At 31.4% G+C, this 19948-nt stretch overlaps 2 protein-coding genes across 2 annotated transcripts in view; one reads left to right on the top strand and one right to left on the bottom strand.

Annotated features, from left to right (window-relative positions):
- The window catches only part of LOC124369364, a 41861-nt gene extending 33037 nt beyond the window's left edge, over window positions 1-8824 (top strand). Inside the window, exon 6 of the mRNA XM_046827356.1 lies at window positions 1290-8824. The gene's annotated coding sequence lies outside the window, so the exon portion shown is untranslated. The remainder of the gene's footprint in view (window positions 1-1289) is intronic.
- On the bottom strand, window positions 8802-11099 carry LOC124369372 (rhythmically expressed gene 2 protein-like). The gene has a single exon (XM_046827367.1). The coding sequence runs from the start codon at window positions 10625-10627 to the stop codon at window positions 9881-9883; it is 747 nt and encodes a 248-aa protein (XP_046683323.1). The 5' UTR covers window positions 10628-11099; the 3' UTR covers window positions 8802-9880.
- Window positions 11100-19948: the final 8849 nt, after the last annotated feature.

Here is a 19948-nt window from a genome sequence, read left to right as displayed (position 1 = left end):
AAATTTGATGTAAAAATATTGAGAAATAAAGAAATTATACCAAAATTACCGTTTGTTTTTGTACCCCCTCGTATTGATAATACCAATCAGTGCTCAGATGCATAGTATCTAACTGTACAGGTGCATAATACAAACATTCACCTGCTATTATGAACATTGTATAACTTTATATGTGGATAAAACCAATATTCCCCTGCTCTGATAGACAACATCTAACTGTACAGGTGCATAGCAGCAGCACTACCCTGCTTTGATGCACATCATCTAATTGCACAGGTACATAGCACCAATGTTTCCCTCCTCTGAAGCGTAGTATTTAACTGTAAATGTGCATAGCACTACATTCCTTAGTTCTTATGCACAGTGTTTATCTGTAAAGATTGATAGCACCAATGTTCCCCTGCTCTGATGCATAGTATCTAACTGTACTGTAGGTGCATAGCACCAACATTCCTCTGCTCTCATGCTCTCTCTAATTGTATATAGGGTTTACAAATCAACTTATATTTTTAACTTTTACAAAAGCGAACAGTGTTAGGTGCTCACAGAGCACGTTTGATTAAATCCCCCGTCCTCCCCTCAAGTACACATGTAAAGCACTAACATTCTCTTGTTTTTATGCCAGTGTCTGTTTGTAAAGATTTATTGTACCAATTTGTCCCTGCTCTTATGCACTGTGTCTAGCTGTACAGGTCCAAAGCACTAACCTTTCTTTGTTCTTATGCACAGTGTCTGACTGTAAAGACTGATAGTGCCAAAATCTCCAGCTCTGTTGCACTAATGTCTCAACTGTGCAGGTGGTACCTCGAGTCAAAATTCTCAAGCTCTTGTTTATTATTTGAATAACTGTCATGGAACACTGTATATACGTAACACTACTCTCTTGCTGTTGCGTGCCAGAATTAGTCAACTTTGAAGTTGTTATGAATCAACTCCCTTTGAATCTTGTGTTCTTAGGTTAATTTTTATAATAATTATAATATCCCTTGCATAGCTTTTAAAAGTGGCATTTTTATTGAAATGTATTCCAGAGAAGTATATATTACTGTGAACATCTAGGTTTAACACATGTGTCTCATTTATCTATATTGTATTTAGGAAACATTTCTTTTTCAGGAGATTTCAATAGAATAACAACCATTTGGTTTTGAACCTAGTAGCTATTTTTGAAGTTGGTAAATTTAATTGTAATAGCAGTAGATATATTTTTTAGCAGTAAATTTTATGTGCATCTTTTAAGAAATTTTTGTTTGTTATATTCAAATTAACGTTTTAAGGTTTTGTTACAGATACTTCTTTTCTACAACTTACCCAACTTAGAGGAGTTTACAAGCGCAAACTATATTTATTTAGTGTTAGTAGATTTTAATATTATTGGCATATTTTCAATTTGTAATGTAGTCATCGTTTAGAATACATATAAATAGCTTGTTAAGATATTGTGTTTATTTCTAGTTCTTTTGTTTAGTAATAGGAGGATCAAACTGTTAGCAGTTGTGTTATTTATTATACTATTTTAAAATACAAAATTATTCAATTCAGGAAAAATTAAAAATTGTATCTTGTTAATATCAGTCTAGTATAGACTTGGCTTAGTTAAATTTAAAAACCTACTGTTTTTACAAAGACTTAAAAATACTTCCTAAATTTCTAAATTATACTCTGTGAATTCTAAATAATTTTGCAGAGAAAAATCTGTATAATGTGTTTATGTGTTCACAATATGTATCTGTCAAATTTCTGTATCCAGTCAAATTTAAGTTTGATAATTCTATTATGTGAACTTAAGCAATAAAGCATTTTGAAAGTTGTTTTCGACAATGTAGGAGAAAAGTGCAGAATTTTCTGGGTAAAGTAAGATAATCGTCAGAAACAACCTGTTTCTTTTTTTGTTAATGAACTGCAATCTAAACTATGATCAGTTTTGACTGCGAAAATATATGAAGCTTTAAAATATAAAATAGTCCAAGATTATTTATTGTATTATTAATTTTTAACTGATATTTGCAATGCAATATTTATATTGCCAAAAAAAATAACATCCCCAAACTTAAAACGTATTTAAAGTTAAAGTTTTAAATGCATTAACTATTAATATTTAATGATTAACTACTAAGTTAAAATTGATTTCATTTATGTTTTAAAGAAAACTTTTAAGTTAAGCTTAAAAAATAGTATTTCCATATAGTACGATTGCTTTTTAAATACATTTTATGATGAACATTTTTTTATAAGATCATTCTATTGTTTATATGAGTTTGAAAAAGTGTGTAAACCCCAAACCGACAGTGGTACAATAGTTTGTTGGTAGTAGGCCTACCTGTGAGCTTTGTTTACAATGACACAATAAACAGATAACCTCCAGTTACCTTAAAAATTATTCATGTTGTTACCAACTTTCTAAGTTATGTTAAACAGTATATTGCTGATTTAGGGTACATCTAAATCTTATCCCCTAGTCCCTATAAAACAAATAATCTCAAAATGATTTGAAACTTAACATATCAATCTGTTTTGATCTTTAATATGGTGTATAACAGTATGTATGTATATACATACATAAATATATATATATATATAACAAATTTTAAAGCTCTTTCTATTTATAATTTTAATCCAAGATGTCAGTTTTACTGTCTATAAATAAGATTAGGCATAAAATGAGAGTGTACTATCTTAATTAGTTTTCTGTAATTCCCTTTATCTGCAACTTAAATAATCTTTATGTAAGCTATATGTCTTTATATAGTGATAGATACTGTCAGCTGTGTTTTAGTCATGAAAATGTAATGACAAAAATACTTAGACAAAATAAAGGTAATTTGTTAAACAAATTTTTGTTGTTGATTCAATTAAATACATACAGATGAAATAATTATTATGTACAATATAGATTTGAGATCCATAACTATAAATAGATAAAAATATTGTTTTGTAAGCTACATTAATATTCAGAATGTATACTACATAGAGCACTGAAATCAATTCATACAAAGTGTACATTATATAATTTAATTTTAAAAAAGCCATATGTAGGCATGTACTCGAGAGATATTGTTTCAGATCAGCATACTTTTTACCATTGCACAGGAATTGTTGATCAAATAGATTTTTATTGTTATTATACATTACTCTAGTTTTTATATTACTTAACACATTGATTCTATACTCAAATCAGGAAGTTTAGATACCTGAGTTTGAAAATTTATCAAAAACTAACTAGTAGAGCTACAAAACAGGAATTACATTAAAATTTATCTTGTTTATTTCTGTGTTCTCTCTTTAATTCAACTTAGAAAAGTCTCATCTCGGAAAATTGTAATCCATTAGGGGAATATTTTATTCCAGATAGGTAGAAAATATACTGTATTGGAGTATGTAATAAAGTAAGGTAAAGGATGTCTTATTTTACCATGTGAAGTTAGGGCTAAGAAGCCCTCTTTAACACTTAATCTGGGGACCAAAAAGCTTAGAGGTCACTTCCAAACTACCACTACTATCCTTGTAATTTTTAAATTATACAAATACTGGTTATATTTTGATTAAGTTTCAAACTCAAATATTTCAATTTCTTGATCCCATAGTATTAGAAACTTACCAAAGACAGTTATTTATTCCTGCATAGGATCGCAAGAATGTTGTACTTAGTTAATTACTTTGTTACAGTTTAATATTGATAACATTTTAAGAATTATTTACTTTTGTTCAATGTTCCTATACCATGCTAAACTAAAGTCGGTTGTATACTGGTTGTTTTCTCGTTAATATAAATATATTTTTACAGTAAATTAATATAACTAATATTGTAATATGTATTAGATTAGGGCATAGTTGATACAACAATGTTTAAGGTTGTATCATGCAAAACTTCCAGTAGTTCATAAGGTAAAGTTGCTAATTTAAATCTGCACAGAATCTACACCATATGGTTGTATACGTAGCTAATTATATACACAAGTAATATTCAACAATTGCACATAATAAATTAAATCATACATACAAGTGTGTAAGGATAAATTTATGGGATTCGTAACTTATTACCCCTTCAAATCATATTATATTTAAAGTTTTCATTTATTTGCTTTGAAAATTACTTTTATTAAAGGTTAATTAAACAATTTATTTATTTAAATAATGTATAACTTATGTTTTTTAGATTAATATACTTTAATCTTCTATTTTTCTCTTTTAAATCTCAGGTTTAAAGTATCGGATGTCCAAAAAAACATTAATGATAAAGCTATAAGTTTACGTAGTACTCTAGATTTCCTTACTGTTGATGAGAGATTAGTATTATTCCTGTAAGCTGTTAAATGATTGACCTTGAACTATATGTATATCAACCCTTTTAATGCCATGGTCCAGTATATTGGACTTTTTTCCACTTTGAACAATCTAAGTGAAGTGCTTAGAAATAACATGAAATAACTCTGTGCAAACTATGCTAAATGAAAAAAAAAAACTTTTGTGGTTGTTGAATTGCTGTGGTTTTTTCTTTACAAAAAATACCTATTGTGGCCTTTGAATTTCATATATGTGTTGGCAGCATGTAAGTATGTACCCACAACCCATTATATTATATCATTACAAAGTTTAAGACCTTCAAATTTTACATGCATTTTTGAAAACAACCTAATTGACTGTGTGTTAGCATAGCCTATCACTCAGAGATAAAAGTATTTTTAAAGGGGCTCATTTTTTCGTATACATATGAAAAATTAAAAAAAACAATTTATTAAAATCACAAATTGCTGGTCAACTGTACATTCATTGATTACTAGTTTACTCATCCGGCAATCAATAGATCATCCATCAATTTGTATCCTTCATCGTTGGTGCTTATTACAATAGCCCTGAACATATGGGTGAATAACTATTTGATTTATAAACCACTGGAAACATGAAGAGCTAAATAACATCATCCCTTTATTTCTAATGTCAGTGACAATTAGTTCAGTAGTCTGTGTATTGGGTCAGCAGTGCTTGGTCTTGTTTTCTAGTTACCATCAGATAAATACATTGTGTATTGTGATTTATCTTTATTGATATAGTTATATTAAGTGCTAAAAATGTTATAACAATTTGTTATATGCTCTAAATTTAAATACTAAAATTTATGATTCTATGGTAATAAATTATGAGTTTCACATAATATTTCCAGTGTAAGTATTTTGAATTTATTCACATCACTATCTTACCTAGTTATACCACCACTCTTTTCTTATTCTTTTACAACTAGTGTTAACCCTACTAGTGGCGGTCATTTTATCTTGTAGTTTCAGGATATTTCGGAGCTTCACACAATGGTTTTTTTAATTAAAGAATTCAAATAGAAGAAATGTATGTGATGTATCTTTTCAAGATAAAATTGAGATAGTAAGTAAATTTAAAACACTCCATAAATATGTTAATGCTTTTTGTATGATATGCAATTTTTAACTTTCAGAAAACATAAATTCAATTGTATGTTTATGTCATACTTATGCTGCAAACCAAATACCAGTTATGTACATAAATGATGAAAAACAGGTGTGTATATATATATATATATATATATATATATATAAAAGAATTTAGAAATGACAGTTTTAGAAAAATGTTAAATTGCATTAAGTTTTCGATAGCTCAATTCTTTCCCGATCCAGAGGTACCTAAATCACGTTGATAGAGCTTATTCTATGAAATTATTAAGTGAGGGGATGTTTGTTCAAAAGAAATAATTTGGTTAACAATACAGAAACGTCATTGACAGTCAGAAAAAGTCAATTAACACTAGTAGGGTTAATAACTGTGACTGACATGTGTTATTACAATATTATGATTAGTCTTATACTCAGAGTATTTTCTAATTCATTGTGAACAAAATGATAACTAATAGAGATTGATTTATAGGAAACAAATGTTTACACTATCTGGTGTGTAGATCACCCAAAACAGCCTGCTAGTTAGGGGGAAACCTACTGCAGGTGCTAGGGTTGAATATTAAATTACATTTAACTGCCTTATTTACTGTTATTTTTGGAAAGCCTATATATATAATATAATTTAAGAAAAGAAATTTAAGACTTTCACAACAAATGAATTAGATTTTTTTAGTTTATGTTTTAGACTGATTGTTTTATCTAATTTAAAAGTATTTTTATTTGCATTTTTATACTAATAAAATCAGTCTTAAGCGTGTATCTAATATTAACACAATATACACTAATTTCTATATTTTTATGTTCAGCTGTAGCAAATACAATAAATTGATAGGATGCACTATAGCAGCAGCTACAATGGCATTGACACTGGGATGCAAAAATCTGAACGATAACTATTGCTCATGATATATGTTGCAAATTGTGAAATATTATTTCAGTTCCTTTTTTGGACCAGAGATTGCAGCTGCACTTTCCAGTTATACCTGGATAAAGATTGAATTTTACAAGGAAAATACAAGCCTTTTATGATATAGCAGAGTACTATAAAGCAATGACAGTAGTATTATCAAATAATTATTATAGTTAGAAACAGTGATGAATTCATATAATTTAGTTTATTTTGGATACTGTTTAATGAAATATTCTTGAAAAATTCAATCTAATGTACCTTACTGTAAAATACTACAAAATTGGCTTCCTTTGAAATTGTGGGATGATATATTTAGAGTAGTAGAAAGAAAACATTTGGCTGCAGTATAATAAGCAGCCACCGCCAAAATCCAATCATGATTATGAATTAACAATAACATTTACTAACCTTTAAGTATTTTCAAGAATAAATGTGACTCCTTATGAAAGAAGAACAAATGTACATAGTTTCTGCTACCCTTAGTCAATAATCAAACACATAATTTAACTTTGAATGTATTTCCAAACACCATTTTACACTTTGAATGGACTTTGAACTCTAATGTTAAAGTGAATTCAGTTTTAGATTTTTAAAATTGAACTATAGAGAATCTATACTTTTATATGTAATACACATGTATTTATTTCAAATTGTATAAAATAACTAAACTGTATTTAAACTACTCTTGAGTCAAGTAGTACTTACGATTACTTCACAGGGTAGACATGTGTGATAGCGTTTAAAAAACGCTTGAATGGATCACCACCAATAATCATTACGTCTCGTTGATATATACATTTTACAACATGATAAGAGTAATGCAGTCACGGCTGCAGTATAATCGGTCACCAACATAATCAAATGATTTGAATAATCAATATTCATGACCATCCAAAGGACTGAAAGTAAAATGTCGGACCAAATAATGCAATAGATATTTGAAAGAACAATATGGTTTTGCTAGTTTTCATTCTTAGAAATTTATGTATATATTTATTAATAATTGACAAATTAAAATATAATATATAGTTACAACAAAACAATAACATTTACTTATCTTATGTATTTCCAAGGATAAACTGCTTGTGAAACAAAGAGTACATGTATGTTACTGTTCTTGCCGCCATTAGGCATAGTCAATAACAAAACACATGATTTTAATTTTGAACTTATTTTCAAACACGATTTTACTTTGAATTCATTTGAGAGATAATGTTGAACTGAATTAAAATTTATTCTTATAAAATCGTATTGTAGTGAAGCAATACTTTTATATGTAAAATAAATGTACTTGTTTCAGAGTACACAAAATAACTAAAGTTTATTTAAACTACAGTTGAGCAGTGTAGTACTTATGATTACTTTAGTCAATTTGAAATGGTATTTTTTTAGGTAATGATGCCGTCAAAAGTACATGAATTAAAGTCATTGTTTGTTTTTCATTTTAACTAAAATATTACACAATTTTTCAATATATTCATAATACAAAATTTAAAATGTTCAAAAAAGTCTTCTCAAGATGTCTTTAGATATGTCGCCTTTGTTCTTACTTTTCTTGCAGCGAAACACTATTTGATTTCCTCCCTTAATTCTGCTTTCATCTCGTCAATACAAACTGGATAATTTTGGATTATCATTGTTATCTTGTTACAATGTAAAACATTGCTCAGTGTTTAAAAATCATTTTATGCCAGTATCTGCATATTCATAGCCATTGTTCTTGTGATTGTCACTAGCCTTCTCCTACGTAAACAAAATAACAACTGGTAATTACGTCACTAGTCTAAATGGCGGTGACTGCTTATTATACAGCAGCCAAACATTTCACAATTTTGTCTTACAGTTTTTTAATATTTTATGCTTCATATAGTTACTCCTTTTCTAATTCATAAAATTTTACTGTCAGCTTTCTCTATACCTACTATAAAAATATACAAGGCCTACTGTAATCCTTGCCTAAGTTGAAAATATTACAGATTTGTTATAGTCCTAAGAACTAGATTTCAGACATGAACCAATTTCAAATGTTATTGCATTCACTGTATGATAGCTTGCAGGAAGTTTAATACTACTCAAACATGTATTACATCTCTTGTATTTATTTTATTATTTACAAGCTAACTTATTCTTGACTTTCAGCAATCTCTTTTAATTTTCAAATACAAGCTTGTCCATCAGTATTTTAATTTATTTCTCCCTTTTTTGATAAGGTACTAATTAAATAATATAATCTAGCTTAATATTTGTTTGTGCCAAATACAAAATCTGGTTTGTGAGTGCATTGTTGTATAAAATGGTTGAATTTTAGATAGAGAACTTTGTTAATTGTTGAATTAGTATGTATTGTATATTATGCCATTGTACTTATTAACTTAAAAAATAGAAGGCTGTTAGAACTATCCATAGTAGTAGAAGAGCTCTAATTAGTAATTAAAGTCATTTTAAGTGGACTATGAGGAAAAGAAATAAACGTTGCAAGAGTGACATTTAATGCTTTGTGTACATTATTACATTTCCAATATTTACAAATTAGTATAAGCAATCATCATTAAAAATCAATTTTATAACATTTTCAACTCTTACATGACAACAGAATTTATAAAACTAACAATGGTGGCCTTTTGTAATATTCTAGCACAGGATATTAACTCCCACCTTAGAATAAATATTTCAGAGTACACAATATTGAAAAGCAGTTTGTGAAGTTAAAATAAGACGGTATGGTAACTTATTTTACATTTTCAATAGGTAAGGTTCGCTATTTCTCTTTTTTTACAACAAAATTCCAAGAGACAAATTGTGTTAATAACCTAATCTTGTTAGTTTGCAATTGTACATTTTGACTAAGGGGAGACTTTAATAAGCGGCCTACTCTCGTTATTCGATTGCTATGAACAAACAATTCAATATATTATTCAACTTCGATGCATGTAAAAATCTTACACAATAAGAGATATAATAAATTACCATAACAAGAAGAATCTCGTACAATACAATTTTTTTTTTACAATAACATTACAGGACAACAAAACCAACTATGGCTTAGACTTAAATATCAAAGAAATCTTACAATATTTATATCTTTCCCAGCTTGATATCAACTAGTAACCGCTTTTGTGAAATGGAGGACAAATTTTTCCCCACGTGTTACCAACCAAACCCAAATGTTGAAAGCTACTTAAACAAATCTCATCACTTGTGAAAAATATCTCACATATTTTCCCCATATTCATCACCATTTTCAAAGTCTCAAAATATTAGTTACTTCTTGTTGTTTATTTTTTACATTAAAATGACTATAACTAATAAGTTTAAATCATATGATAAGTTAAATAAATTGTAATATCGAATTATCCTTCGGATGAAATAATCAAACAATTTGATAAAAGCAATTGAAGAACAAGTGTAGGCTGCTTATTAGTCTACCCTTGACTAATAATACTAAAACAGCCTAATTTATAAAATTTGTAAGAACACAACATAAAATTCATTTGAACTAAATTGTGCATATAATAAACCTTTATCTAAATTTCAAAATATCCATGCATCACAAGATTAGTCCATTATTTTCTAATGTTGCATAAATTTCACCAATATTTTTTACAACCCATTCACTTTTTATTTCAGGAAAATCAACTGTTATCTTTGTAACATTTTCTCCAATTAGGAGAGAGTTCCAGCCAGCTTCCTTTGCACCCAAATAATCTAGTTTTGGGTTATCGCCAATATGCAAGATTTCTTTTTTCTTCAAATCTTTGTTCATTTGTTCAACAATTTTGAAAATGGCAGGATCAGGTTTTTGACATTTTGCACTGTATGAGGTCAAAACAAAGTTAAAATACTTGTGTATATTCAAGTTATTTAATATATCTTCTAGTCTTGGATCGTAATTAGAAATAACTCCCAAACGCAAACCTTTACTCCTCAGTTTTTCCAATAAAGTTTGTGAGCCTTCAGTCATCTTCCAACACTCCTTTGTTTTGTAAACTTCTATTAAATCTGCAGATACTCTATTAATAGCTGATGACTTTTCTAAATTGTGACTTGGCAAGGAATCTCGAAATGTGTGAAAAACCAGTTGCCTCCACCATTCTTGCCATCCAATATCATTTGCTCCGAAATTTGGGTGTTGAACAAGTAGTTTTTTGAAAACTCTGTAGAAGTGTTTTGACAACTCATCAGGTGGAGCATAAATGCCATGGCGGGATCCCACTTTAGCATACTGAAACCCCACAGATTCCCTTAATGCCAATAGAGTTCCAGTAATATCAAATGTGATTAATTTCACAGTCATTGCTGTGAAAATTTTTAAGCTTTATGTATACTACTTTCCTAATTAAAATTATTTATAAAGCTAATTTATTACCAGGCAATATAAATAAAATACTAAATAAACAGTAATTACTTTTATAATAAAGGATTCACTTTGGAACAGAACTTCACTTTAAAATAAAGAAATTATTTAAGTAAAAATATACAGTATTACCACCTAATACACGAAAGTTGAGGTTAGCGGCTAAAGCAAATAGGTGAAAATATGTCTGCTATGTTTACAGCTAGTCCGAGACCTTTTTCTTCATTGTTGACTCATCTTCGTTCAGTCTCATCTTCACTTTAATACAACCTTAGGAAGAATACCATCAAACAAGAATATTAATTACCTCACTAAATCGTAATCGACCCAGCTGGCTTTTGAAGTAAACAGCTGATCTGATTTGTTTTGTTACCTCGATTACAGAGCGTATCAAAACTTGCTTCTTAGGTTGTAAAGTAACCATAGAGAAAGGTTGTCGCAACAGTTTAACTACGGCCTCTTATATATCGTAAATATAAAACTAATACTGCATTGAATTTTGACATTTTAGCTTCCGATATGATATCCCCGATAGAAGCCATTTTAGCTTCAGTGAGCCTAATCTCAGTCTTGGTTGGTAATTTTTTTTTTTATGGACCTTCAATTAGGCTTAAGTTTTGCTGCTAACCAACGTACTGTAAACAGTTGTTTACATGTTACTGACTTTATAGGTTACAATATTGAAAAATACTATTTGTTGGAGTTCAAAGCGCTTATTCCCAATACTCTTTATATAATACTAGGGCAAACGTGTATATCAATTGCATGAAAAGGGTGCTGAACGTAGATAGAGTTACTGGATATGATGATCCTTGCAACCGATGATTACACACTGAATGCATTAAAATGTTTTCCACCGAAAATTCAAAATTTTCAGAGAAAAAAAAAATTATGGTTGCCTGTAAAGTTGGTTTTACGGGCGAAGATTTTACGTGACAACGTCTTTTTCTCGGTAGAATATTTATTGATATGAATATTATTAAATTGCACAATAGGAACAAGGAATTGAATGAAAATAAGAATTGCACAAATTTTAACTATAGAAATATATTTTGTTTACTAAAACATTGTACATAATTTGAAATTAATTAAAATTTGTTATTGTAAATGGTAAAGTTGAATAAAACATTTACTAAAATTGGAATTTGAAATTCTTGCTAAACACAGTTAAATTCTAACTCCGCGCGTGGTGATTAGTCGGTTTAGTTCGTTTGTTTGGTCGCACTGTTATGACAGGTTAGAGGTTATAATTTGTTATTTTAAATGTTTGACTAGCAATACGCGCTGTTTCTTCTCAATCGACTGAATTACGATTGATTGCAGAGTGATTTAAACTAATAATTTACTTAACACTATCAACATTTGTCAATAGTATGACATAACCTATAAACTCAGTTTCTCAACTTTTGTGTCAATCTAACAATTAATCAATCAATCATAGTTTACGATAATGAAATATCAGTGTACAATTATTTACCTTTATTGTTGTAGTTGTTGTAAATGACGAATCTAAGCACTCCACATTTTCACGAATAAACATAGTTATCTGCTTTATCCCGTGCGGCGGACCCACAGTTATCTGCTTTATCCCGTGCGGATCCCGTGCGGCGGACCCACTGGACGGGCATCGTAACGTTACCGGGCGTTACACTTTTTTATGAGTGACTCCGAGCCGCAACCTAATTTAAGACGTTGTCACGTCAAAATGTGCCTTGTACCTGTGGTAGGATTGTTTGTGCGAAGTACAACATTTATCTGTACGCATCAACAAATTGGTTACTTGGATTGCAGAACGTGCTAGGAAAATAGGTAACTTCATTTCTAAAGTTAGTTACTCGAATACGGAAGATATCTCGATATATATATATATATATATATATATATATATATATATATATATATATATATATATATATATATATATACATATCTCAGGTGTTTCTTCTTTTGTTTGTTCATTTTATTCTGTGTATGTTTTATAAAGTGTACTTTTTTTTTTTTTTTTTTTCAAAAGCTTTATTTCTGGTTCAATTACTACAAGTAAATAATTATACACAGAAGTTTGAATCATAGAGAACAGAAGAACATAGAAATATTAACATTAGTGGGTTTGCTCCAATGGAGACACCCTATAAACATAATACAGTTAACAGAAAATAAACAATAAAATTAGTACTTGACAAACAATGTAAGTTTCAAATTATAATAAAAATGTCTTGAACAAGACGTGCTTTCAGTCTTCTGTTGACAGTTCTTTGGCCAATGTTAAAATGGACAGCACCCTGTTGATTGGTCCAGAGTTTCTAGAAATGTAGCACTTAGTTTTCGGATGTAGTCACAGATGGTCGGAATTTCTAATTCATTATGAATCTGTCGGTTTCTAACAAACCATGGAGAATTTGTTGCTATTCTCAAAAACTTGTTTTGGAATACTTGAAGTTTGTTCATTTTTGATTTATGGAGGCAAGGACCCCCAAACTGGACAAGCATAAGTTAAGAGGGGTCTGAATATTCCTTGGTAGATTAAAAGAGCGCATTTAAGTTTAAGAGATGATCTTCTATTGATAATTGGGTACATTTGTGCCAATCTTGTGGTTTTGCTTGATTTAATTTTGAATTTATGTGCTGTTTATAAGTAAGTTTAGAGTCTAATAAAGACACCCAAATATTTAACAGTTCTTGTCATTTTCATTCCATGGTATGATGTTTATCTTGAATTTCTATATTCCTTAAGGGATTGAATTTTCTTAGCGAAAATATTTTCGCTTCACATTTTAGAGGGTTTAAGTGCGATTTTCCAATTAACGAACCAATCCAACAGTAGGTCTGTATCAGTCTGAAGCATGTCAACTGCTGTGTCAATGTCTTGATGTTGGGAAATTCAAGGCAGTGTCATCAGCGAAAAGAGCAAGCGTAGAATGAGCTGGAATGGGTAGGTCATGCATGAACATATTAAACAGGATAGGTCCTAAAATTGAGCCTTGTGGCACACCAGCCCGGATCTGTCGAACAGTGGAATGAGTAGAATTTATTTTTACTGAAAAAGTCCGGTTTTCTAAAAATGATTCGATGATGTTTTGCAAGTAATTTGGAAGTCCAGTTTGAAATAGCTTATACAGAAGGCCTTTGTGCCCATACTTTGTCAAAGGCCACTGAGCAACATCCAGAAACAAAGCAGCAGAGTGTCTTTTTATTTTCAAACCCTTGCACTATTGTTTGTGTTAAACCTCGCAAGTTGCTGCGTAGTAGAATGTTTTGCCCTAAAACCGAATTGGTGGGGAGGAATACATTGAGCATCTTCAATGAATCTGCATAGTCTCTTCTGTATTAGCTTTTCAAATACTTTTGCCAGAGTGGGTAGTAGGCTGATGGGTCTGTAACTAGAGGGATTTCTAACAGGCTTACCGGGCTTGTGGATAACAATAACTTCAGCATGTTTCCAGGGATTTAGGAAAGTAACCAACGTGTAGGCATGCATTAAATAAAGTTTTTTAATAGCTGATGGGCTGTTGGCGGGAGTTCCTTTAATATTAAGTTTGTTATCAAGTCATACCCAGGAGCTTTCCTCAACGGTAGGTATTGGATAACATTTCTAATTTCAGATGTTGAGATATACTGAGTGGGAAGCTCAGCAGATAAGAGTGTGCTATTTAAAAACCTGTTGACTTCATCTTCAGTTTGCAAATTAACAGTAGGGTTAGGGGAAAAAGCATTTTCAAAATAATTCGCAAAAACCTCACATTTTTCAGAGTCACTCTGGTACGTCTCCTGGCCTTGTTGAAGGGGAGGGATCGTAGAAGGCGTTTCTGAGAATTCTTTTGGTTGCCAGCCACATTGAACTATCGCCTGGGTTTATTTCACTCAAATATTTCTGATAGTCATTAATTTTGAAAATATCTAATTCTGATTTTATTTTCCTGATGAGCCTGTTAAGCTGCATGCGATCTTCTGGATGCCTGTGTCTCTGCCTCCGTCCTCCTAAAAAACATGTTTTTCTTTAATTAAATTAAGAATTCTTTGCGGAGGGCGATTAGGACAAAACATGGTTTGTGATTGTTTTGCGATATAAAGTGTACATGAACTGATACTTAACAGCTGTTAACATTTCAGCTGATAGTCATCAAAGAGGTAAAAACATTTCCTTTCATTTAAATTTTTGAAATTATTAAATTCCTGTGAAGTGTTTGATCGGTAGTGTAGTGCAGATAGCAAAAAGCTGTGAATGTTTGCACATAAGGAAATCGAATCTGGTTAGCTCCCTTGTTATTGTGAATGGCATTTTTACTGTAGATAAAGAAAAGCAAATGGATAACACACTCTTCCCCTTATAACAGAAGCATATGCTCTTATACATATTTCTTGATCAGTGAAAACTTCAAAATCACTTATTGAAGTTAAGGAAGAAATGAGTTCAGGAGGGTAACGCTGATCTAGGATGGCCAAAGAAGTTCTTTTAAAGGAGTCGATTCCATCATGGAAGAAGTCAACGTCCCCAGCAACAAGATTCCCAAGTCTCTGCATTCGGTTAATCGTGGAGTTTATCTCGTAGTTAGTAGCATGATGTAGACATCCAAAAAGGCCCTTTAATTGTGTGTTAGACAGTACACGAAGATTAATCGAACCAAGGATTTCTGGACAGTCGACCAACCCGTTCAAAATTTGATACAGGAAGAGAACGTCCTAAGCCATACGCCTGACACCAAGAGTCTTCAGTCCGATCAGAGCAGCAATGTCATTGAGCGGCGCATCCCGGTATACAAAACTAAGTTACAGTCCAACTAGATGAAGGAATCTCCTCTGGATACGGTTCATGTCGTCACTAAAATATTCTTGATGAGGTGACCAGACAGTACTGCAGTACTCATGGTGGGGCCTAACAAAAGCACAATACAGAGATCTTAGAGCATAGGGACAGTGAAGAATTCTTGAGACGCGGAAAATCATTCCAAAACTACGAGAAGCAGAAGCACAGGCACGCTCGACATGAAGAGCTGGACTTAGGATAGGGAATAGAACAACCCCAAGGTCCCTAACCATCAAACGTCTCTCTAATTTCTTCTGGTGAAGTATGTAATCAAACACAACCGGTTGATGAGATCTTATGAAGGAGACTGTTACATACTTGTCAGCGTTAAGGATCATGAGATTATCCACACACCAAGTTTCGATGGATAACAGACTTTCTTGTAGAAGATGACAGTCACCAGACTGCATTAGCACCAGCACCATATACTAATTGGATATTAAGTTGGATTTGAAAACCAAGAATTGTGACCATTTTCGAGTGCAACAGCACAATTCAATTGTGGAACCGTAAATAAATTAGAGCGGGAGTGGATTTAAACTACCAGAACAGACTCATGTTATGCGGAGTAACGTTTTAGTTGTACGATATATTTTCTTCATCGAGACAAAAAGTAACAAGTGGAGATTACAAGTGCTTGTAGCAGCCGTATTTGACCCAATTAGGACTAGCAAACCAACATATTGCATATGTTTTATAGACCAAGTAAATAAATTAGACCGGAAGTGATTTTAATTAGCCGGAACTGACTCTTTTTGACCGCAATAATTTTAAGTAGTATTAATTAACCCTAGAACTGTTAATCGACATAATTATGTCGGTTAATGCCGCTTTTGTGGTGTTAACCGTCAAAATTTTGTCGATCAAACATTCCCTCGTATAATTACTTTTTATAATATACTCCGGTAACGTATCGATATAATTCATGCACCATTGGATTCGGGAAGAAAAATCCTAAGGAACAGATGAGTTTTATTCCTCTTTGTATTATGGTTATGACGTAGCAAGCTTGTTATTTTGAACGTAAAAGAAAAACGCGACGCCGTTTGTTGTGACCGCCATATTGCCGCTGCCGTTCTGTATTACTTTCGTGCCGAGCTGTGGATATTTGTAAGTTTTAATAGTTTTACGCGTATTTTAGTGTCGTATTTAATGTGTAGTGTGTTGTTTGATGTCGTAGTAGTTGTAAACATATATATTTTAGAATAAATAAATTTCTATTTCTGAAATATGTTTGAGAAATTACCGGCTTTGTGTAGGCTATGGCAAAATGACTTGGCTAAAATTCATTTCACATAGTTTGTTATTGTTTTCACTTACTAAACGTTATTTATAGCACTCTTTTAGCTCTGAAGTAACTATTTATTTTTGGTAAATAGATAGTTTTCACAATAAAATATATATTTCCTGTAATTTTTTTGGTTATATATAATAACTGTTTGGGTTATTCTATATTTTTTCAATATCTTTAGTTATATTATAGTTTTCTAACTACATAATATTTCCTATTACTTATAAACCATAAATTTATAAATTTTGATATAGTACAAGCTTTAGAAACTATTTTATATTTTGCTGAATGAAAATTTTTTGCAAAATTTTTGAATAATGGCAAAATTTAACTTTTTTTACTTTTCAAAAAATAATTTATGGTAATTATTTCATTACTACTGTATATTCTATTTTATTCTAAGTAATAAAAATATGCAAAATAACATGTATTCATAGATAAATGTATTAGCAAAACTTGTTTTACCAAAGTATTACGTGTACACCCGATTTTCAGAATTTATACGCATCGCTGCTTTTTTGTTCTATAGCTTTTATGATGCTTTCATAAATGTGTATAATGTTTATGTTTTTCTGAAACTAGATAAAATTTAAAACACAGAATGGCTATCTCACTTATAAATAATTCTCACTATAACTTCATTTGCTAGGTATGGTCCCCCCCAAATTTAAGAAATATTTTTTGTAAATTTTATATTTGATTAAAAAAAGTGTTTATTAGAAAATTTTTTATGGTTAATTTTACAATATAGTGCAATTCTACGTTTAATTCTGAACACAAAAATATATACTCTTATTTATATTGCTTTTATTTTATATTTTTAATAATTTTTTTAAAAAAACCTTGCGCGAAGCTCCAAAACAGCCCGACACTACAGGATGAAATGACCGCCAGTTCTAGGGTTAAACTACATACTTTCTTCTTCACACACACACACACACACACACACACACACACACACACACACACACACACACACACACACACACACACACACACACACACACACACTATAATGGCTGGCCGCATATTTAAGATATGGTACTTTCGCAACACCAGTAGAAAAAGTATTTAGAAGTCACAGGAAAGCTGTCCAAATTGTTCATATTATTACTATTTTTGAAGTTTGGCTTTAAAAATTTTGTTTTATTTTTATCCTTGTTTATGTATTTTCATTATAAGGACGTGGATCTATTTTTGAGCCATCGTTAATGTTTCGAAGTTTATCGAAGTTTAACTGCATCAAATACTTGTTATGTCAATAGCGTAGCGTTTGACTTTGAAATTGAGGTGACTGTTCTAGTAGTTAAAGCGGAATATGTAAATTTAGCTTTAAACGGAGTAAGTATCTAAATTTAGATTGCTGTATAAAATCAAATACTTAGTAACGGAATAAAGAACTGTTTTGTTTATATGCTCATGGACAGTGGGTTATGTATGATTCTGTTTGACTTACTCCATACGATAGCAGTACAGAAAATAGTGGTCTTATAAGTATGTTTGAAAATGTAATGTTGAATTGCTCGTATTATGTATGGCTACAGTTCTAAAGTAGTAAATATCCTATTCTTGTACGTATAGTAAATAATCTGATTAACCTGACTTTCATCAGCTGCAGTATAATAAGCGGCCACTTCAGGATCGAATCAATCATATTGTAACGGAGTTTCAATACTATCTGTAACTGCTAGCAAGTCAAAATAGGCTCGGAAACTGTGGAAGATAATAAGAACCTGTAAAAGTAGATCATCTAGTTCTTCAATTAAGAGGAGTCGTTTCATAGTGAAAAGCTTTTGCATATAAAATACTCAGCTTATTACAAGAGTCCTGAAGTTGTAGGATGTCCAGTCTGTATCAAGGCTGTTATGGATGAAGATGACGCAATTCAATGCGACTTTACCTGTCAACGTTGGTTCCATATTAAATGTATCGGAATGCCTAAAGCTGAATACAGCAAATACAGTAGCAACAATAATATGAAGTGGCCGTGTTCCAGGTTGGATTGCTCCGCCCTAGCTAAACACTCTCCTAGTGGTGTATGGGATAAATTGAACACCATGATAGGAAATATTGATGCTCTCAATAACAAGGTAGAGTCCCTTCTTGATCTCCCGGTCAAGATAGATGATATTGAGAGAAAAATTGATAGTGTCAAGGTAAAGCTGGATGGTTTGGAGGCTAGGATTGAAAGTAGTGAAGGTCGCATTGATAGCCTTGAAAAAAGTTGACTCTTTGGCATCTGAACCGGCACCTTCAACCACAGAGAATATAATTGCTGAAATTAACGACCGCGCCAAGCGCGCATTCAACGCCATGATATTCAACATTCCCGAAAGTTCTAGTTCATCAATTGATACCAGAAAACGTCATGTTATCTCCAACGTTAAAAATTTGTTGAATTTGTTCCAAATTGATACTTCCTCTGTTGAGATAAAATGCATTAGGGTTGGTAAATCAGCTAGAAATAAGGTTCGGCCCGTAAAAGCAATTTTCAATGACTCAGAAATAGTTCGAAAATGTTGTACTAGTTTTTCCAGGGATACTGTGATGAATGCTTACCCCGAACTATCTTCAGTTGCTGTTACCAGAGATCGTACTTCGGAAGAGCGAAATCATCTGAAGAAGCTACGAGATGAACTAAAGAAGAGAGTCGACAGTGGAGAAACAAATTTAACCATTATGTATAATAACGGTGTTCCTACCATTACTGTGGTTAGTTCAAAAAACGATTAGATTCTCACGGCTTTTCCAATATTGTATTATACTTTCAGAATGTCAATGGTCTCAGAACTAAAATGGAGACTTTCAAGAAAGCCGTGAATACTTGCATTTATGATATAATTTGCTTATGTGAATCTAATCTCTCCGAGGACATTTCTAATTCTGAACTTGAACTAGCTAACTACAATGTACACCGTCAAGACAGATCGATACACACTAGTTCCAAAAAATCTGAAGGCGGCTCTTTGATAGCTATTAACAGTGATTTCCCATCTTGGCGCCTGCATTCCTCATTCACCTCTCTAGAATGTCTTTGTCTGCATGAAGAGCTATTCAACCTCTTTCTTACTTTGCACTGTATATATTCCACCTGATGCTTCTTCCTCAGTCTATGAGGAGTTTAGCTTGGCTACGGAAGTAATTTTGTCATCAGGTAAATCTTTCG

The sequence above is a fragment of the Homalodisca vitripennis genome, chromosome 1 (genome assembly GCF_021130785.1).
Source record: "Homalodisca vitripennis isolate AUS2020 chromosome 1, UT_GWSS_2.1, whole genome shotgun sequence".
NCBI classification, from domain to species: domain Eukaryota; kingdom Metazoa; phylum Arthropoda; class Insecta; order Hemiptera; family Cicadellidae; genus Homalodisca; species Homalodisca vitripennis.
This window is presented reverse-complemented; position numbering and strand designations above follow the sequence as displayed.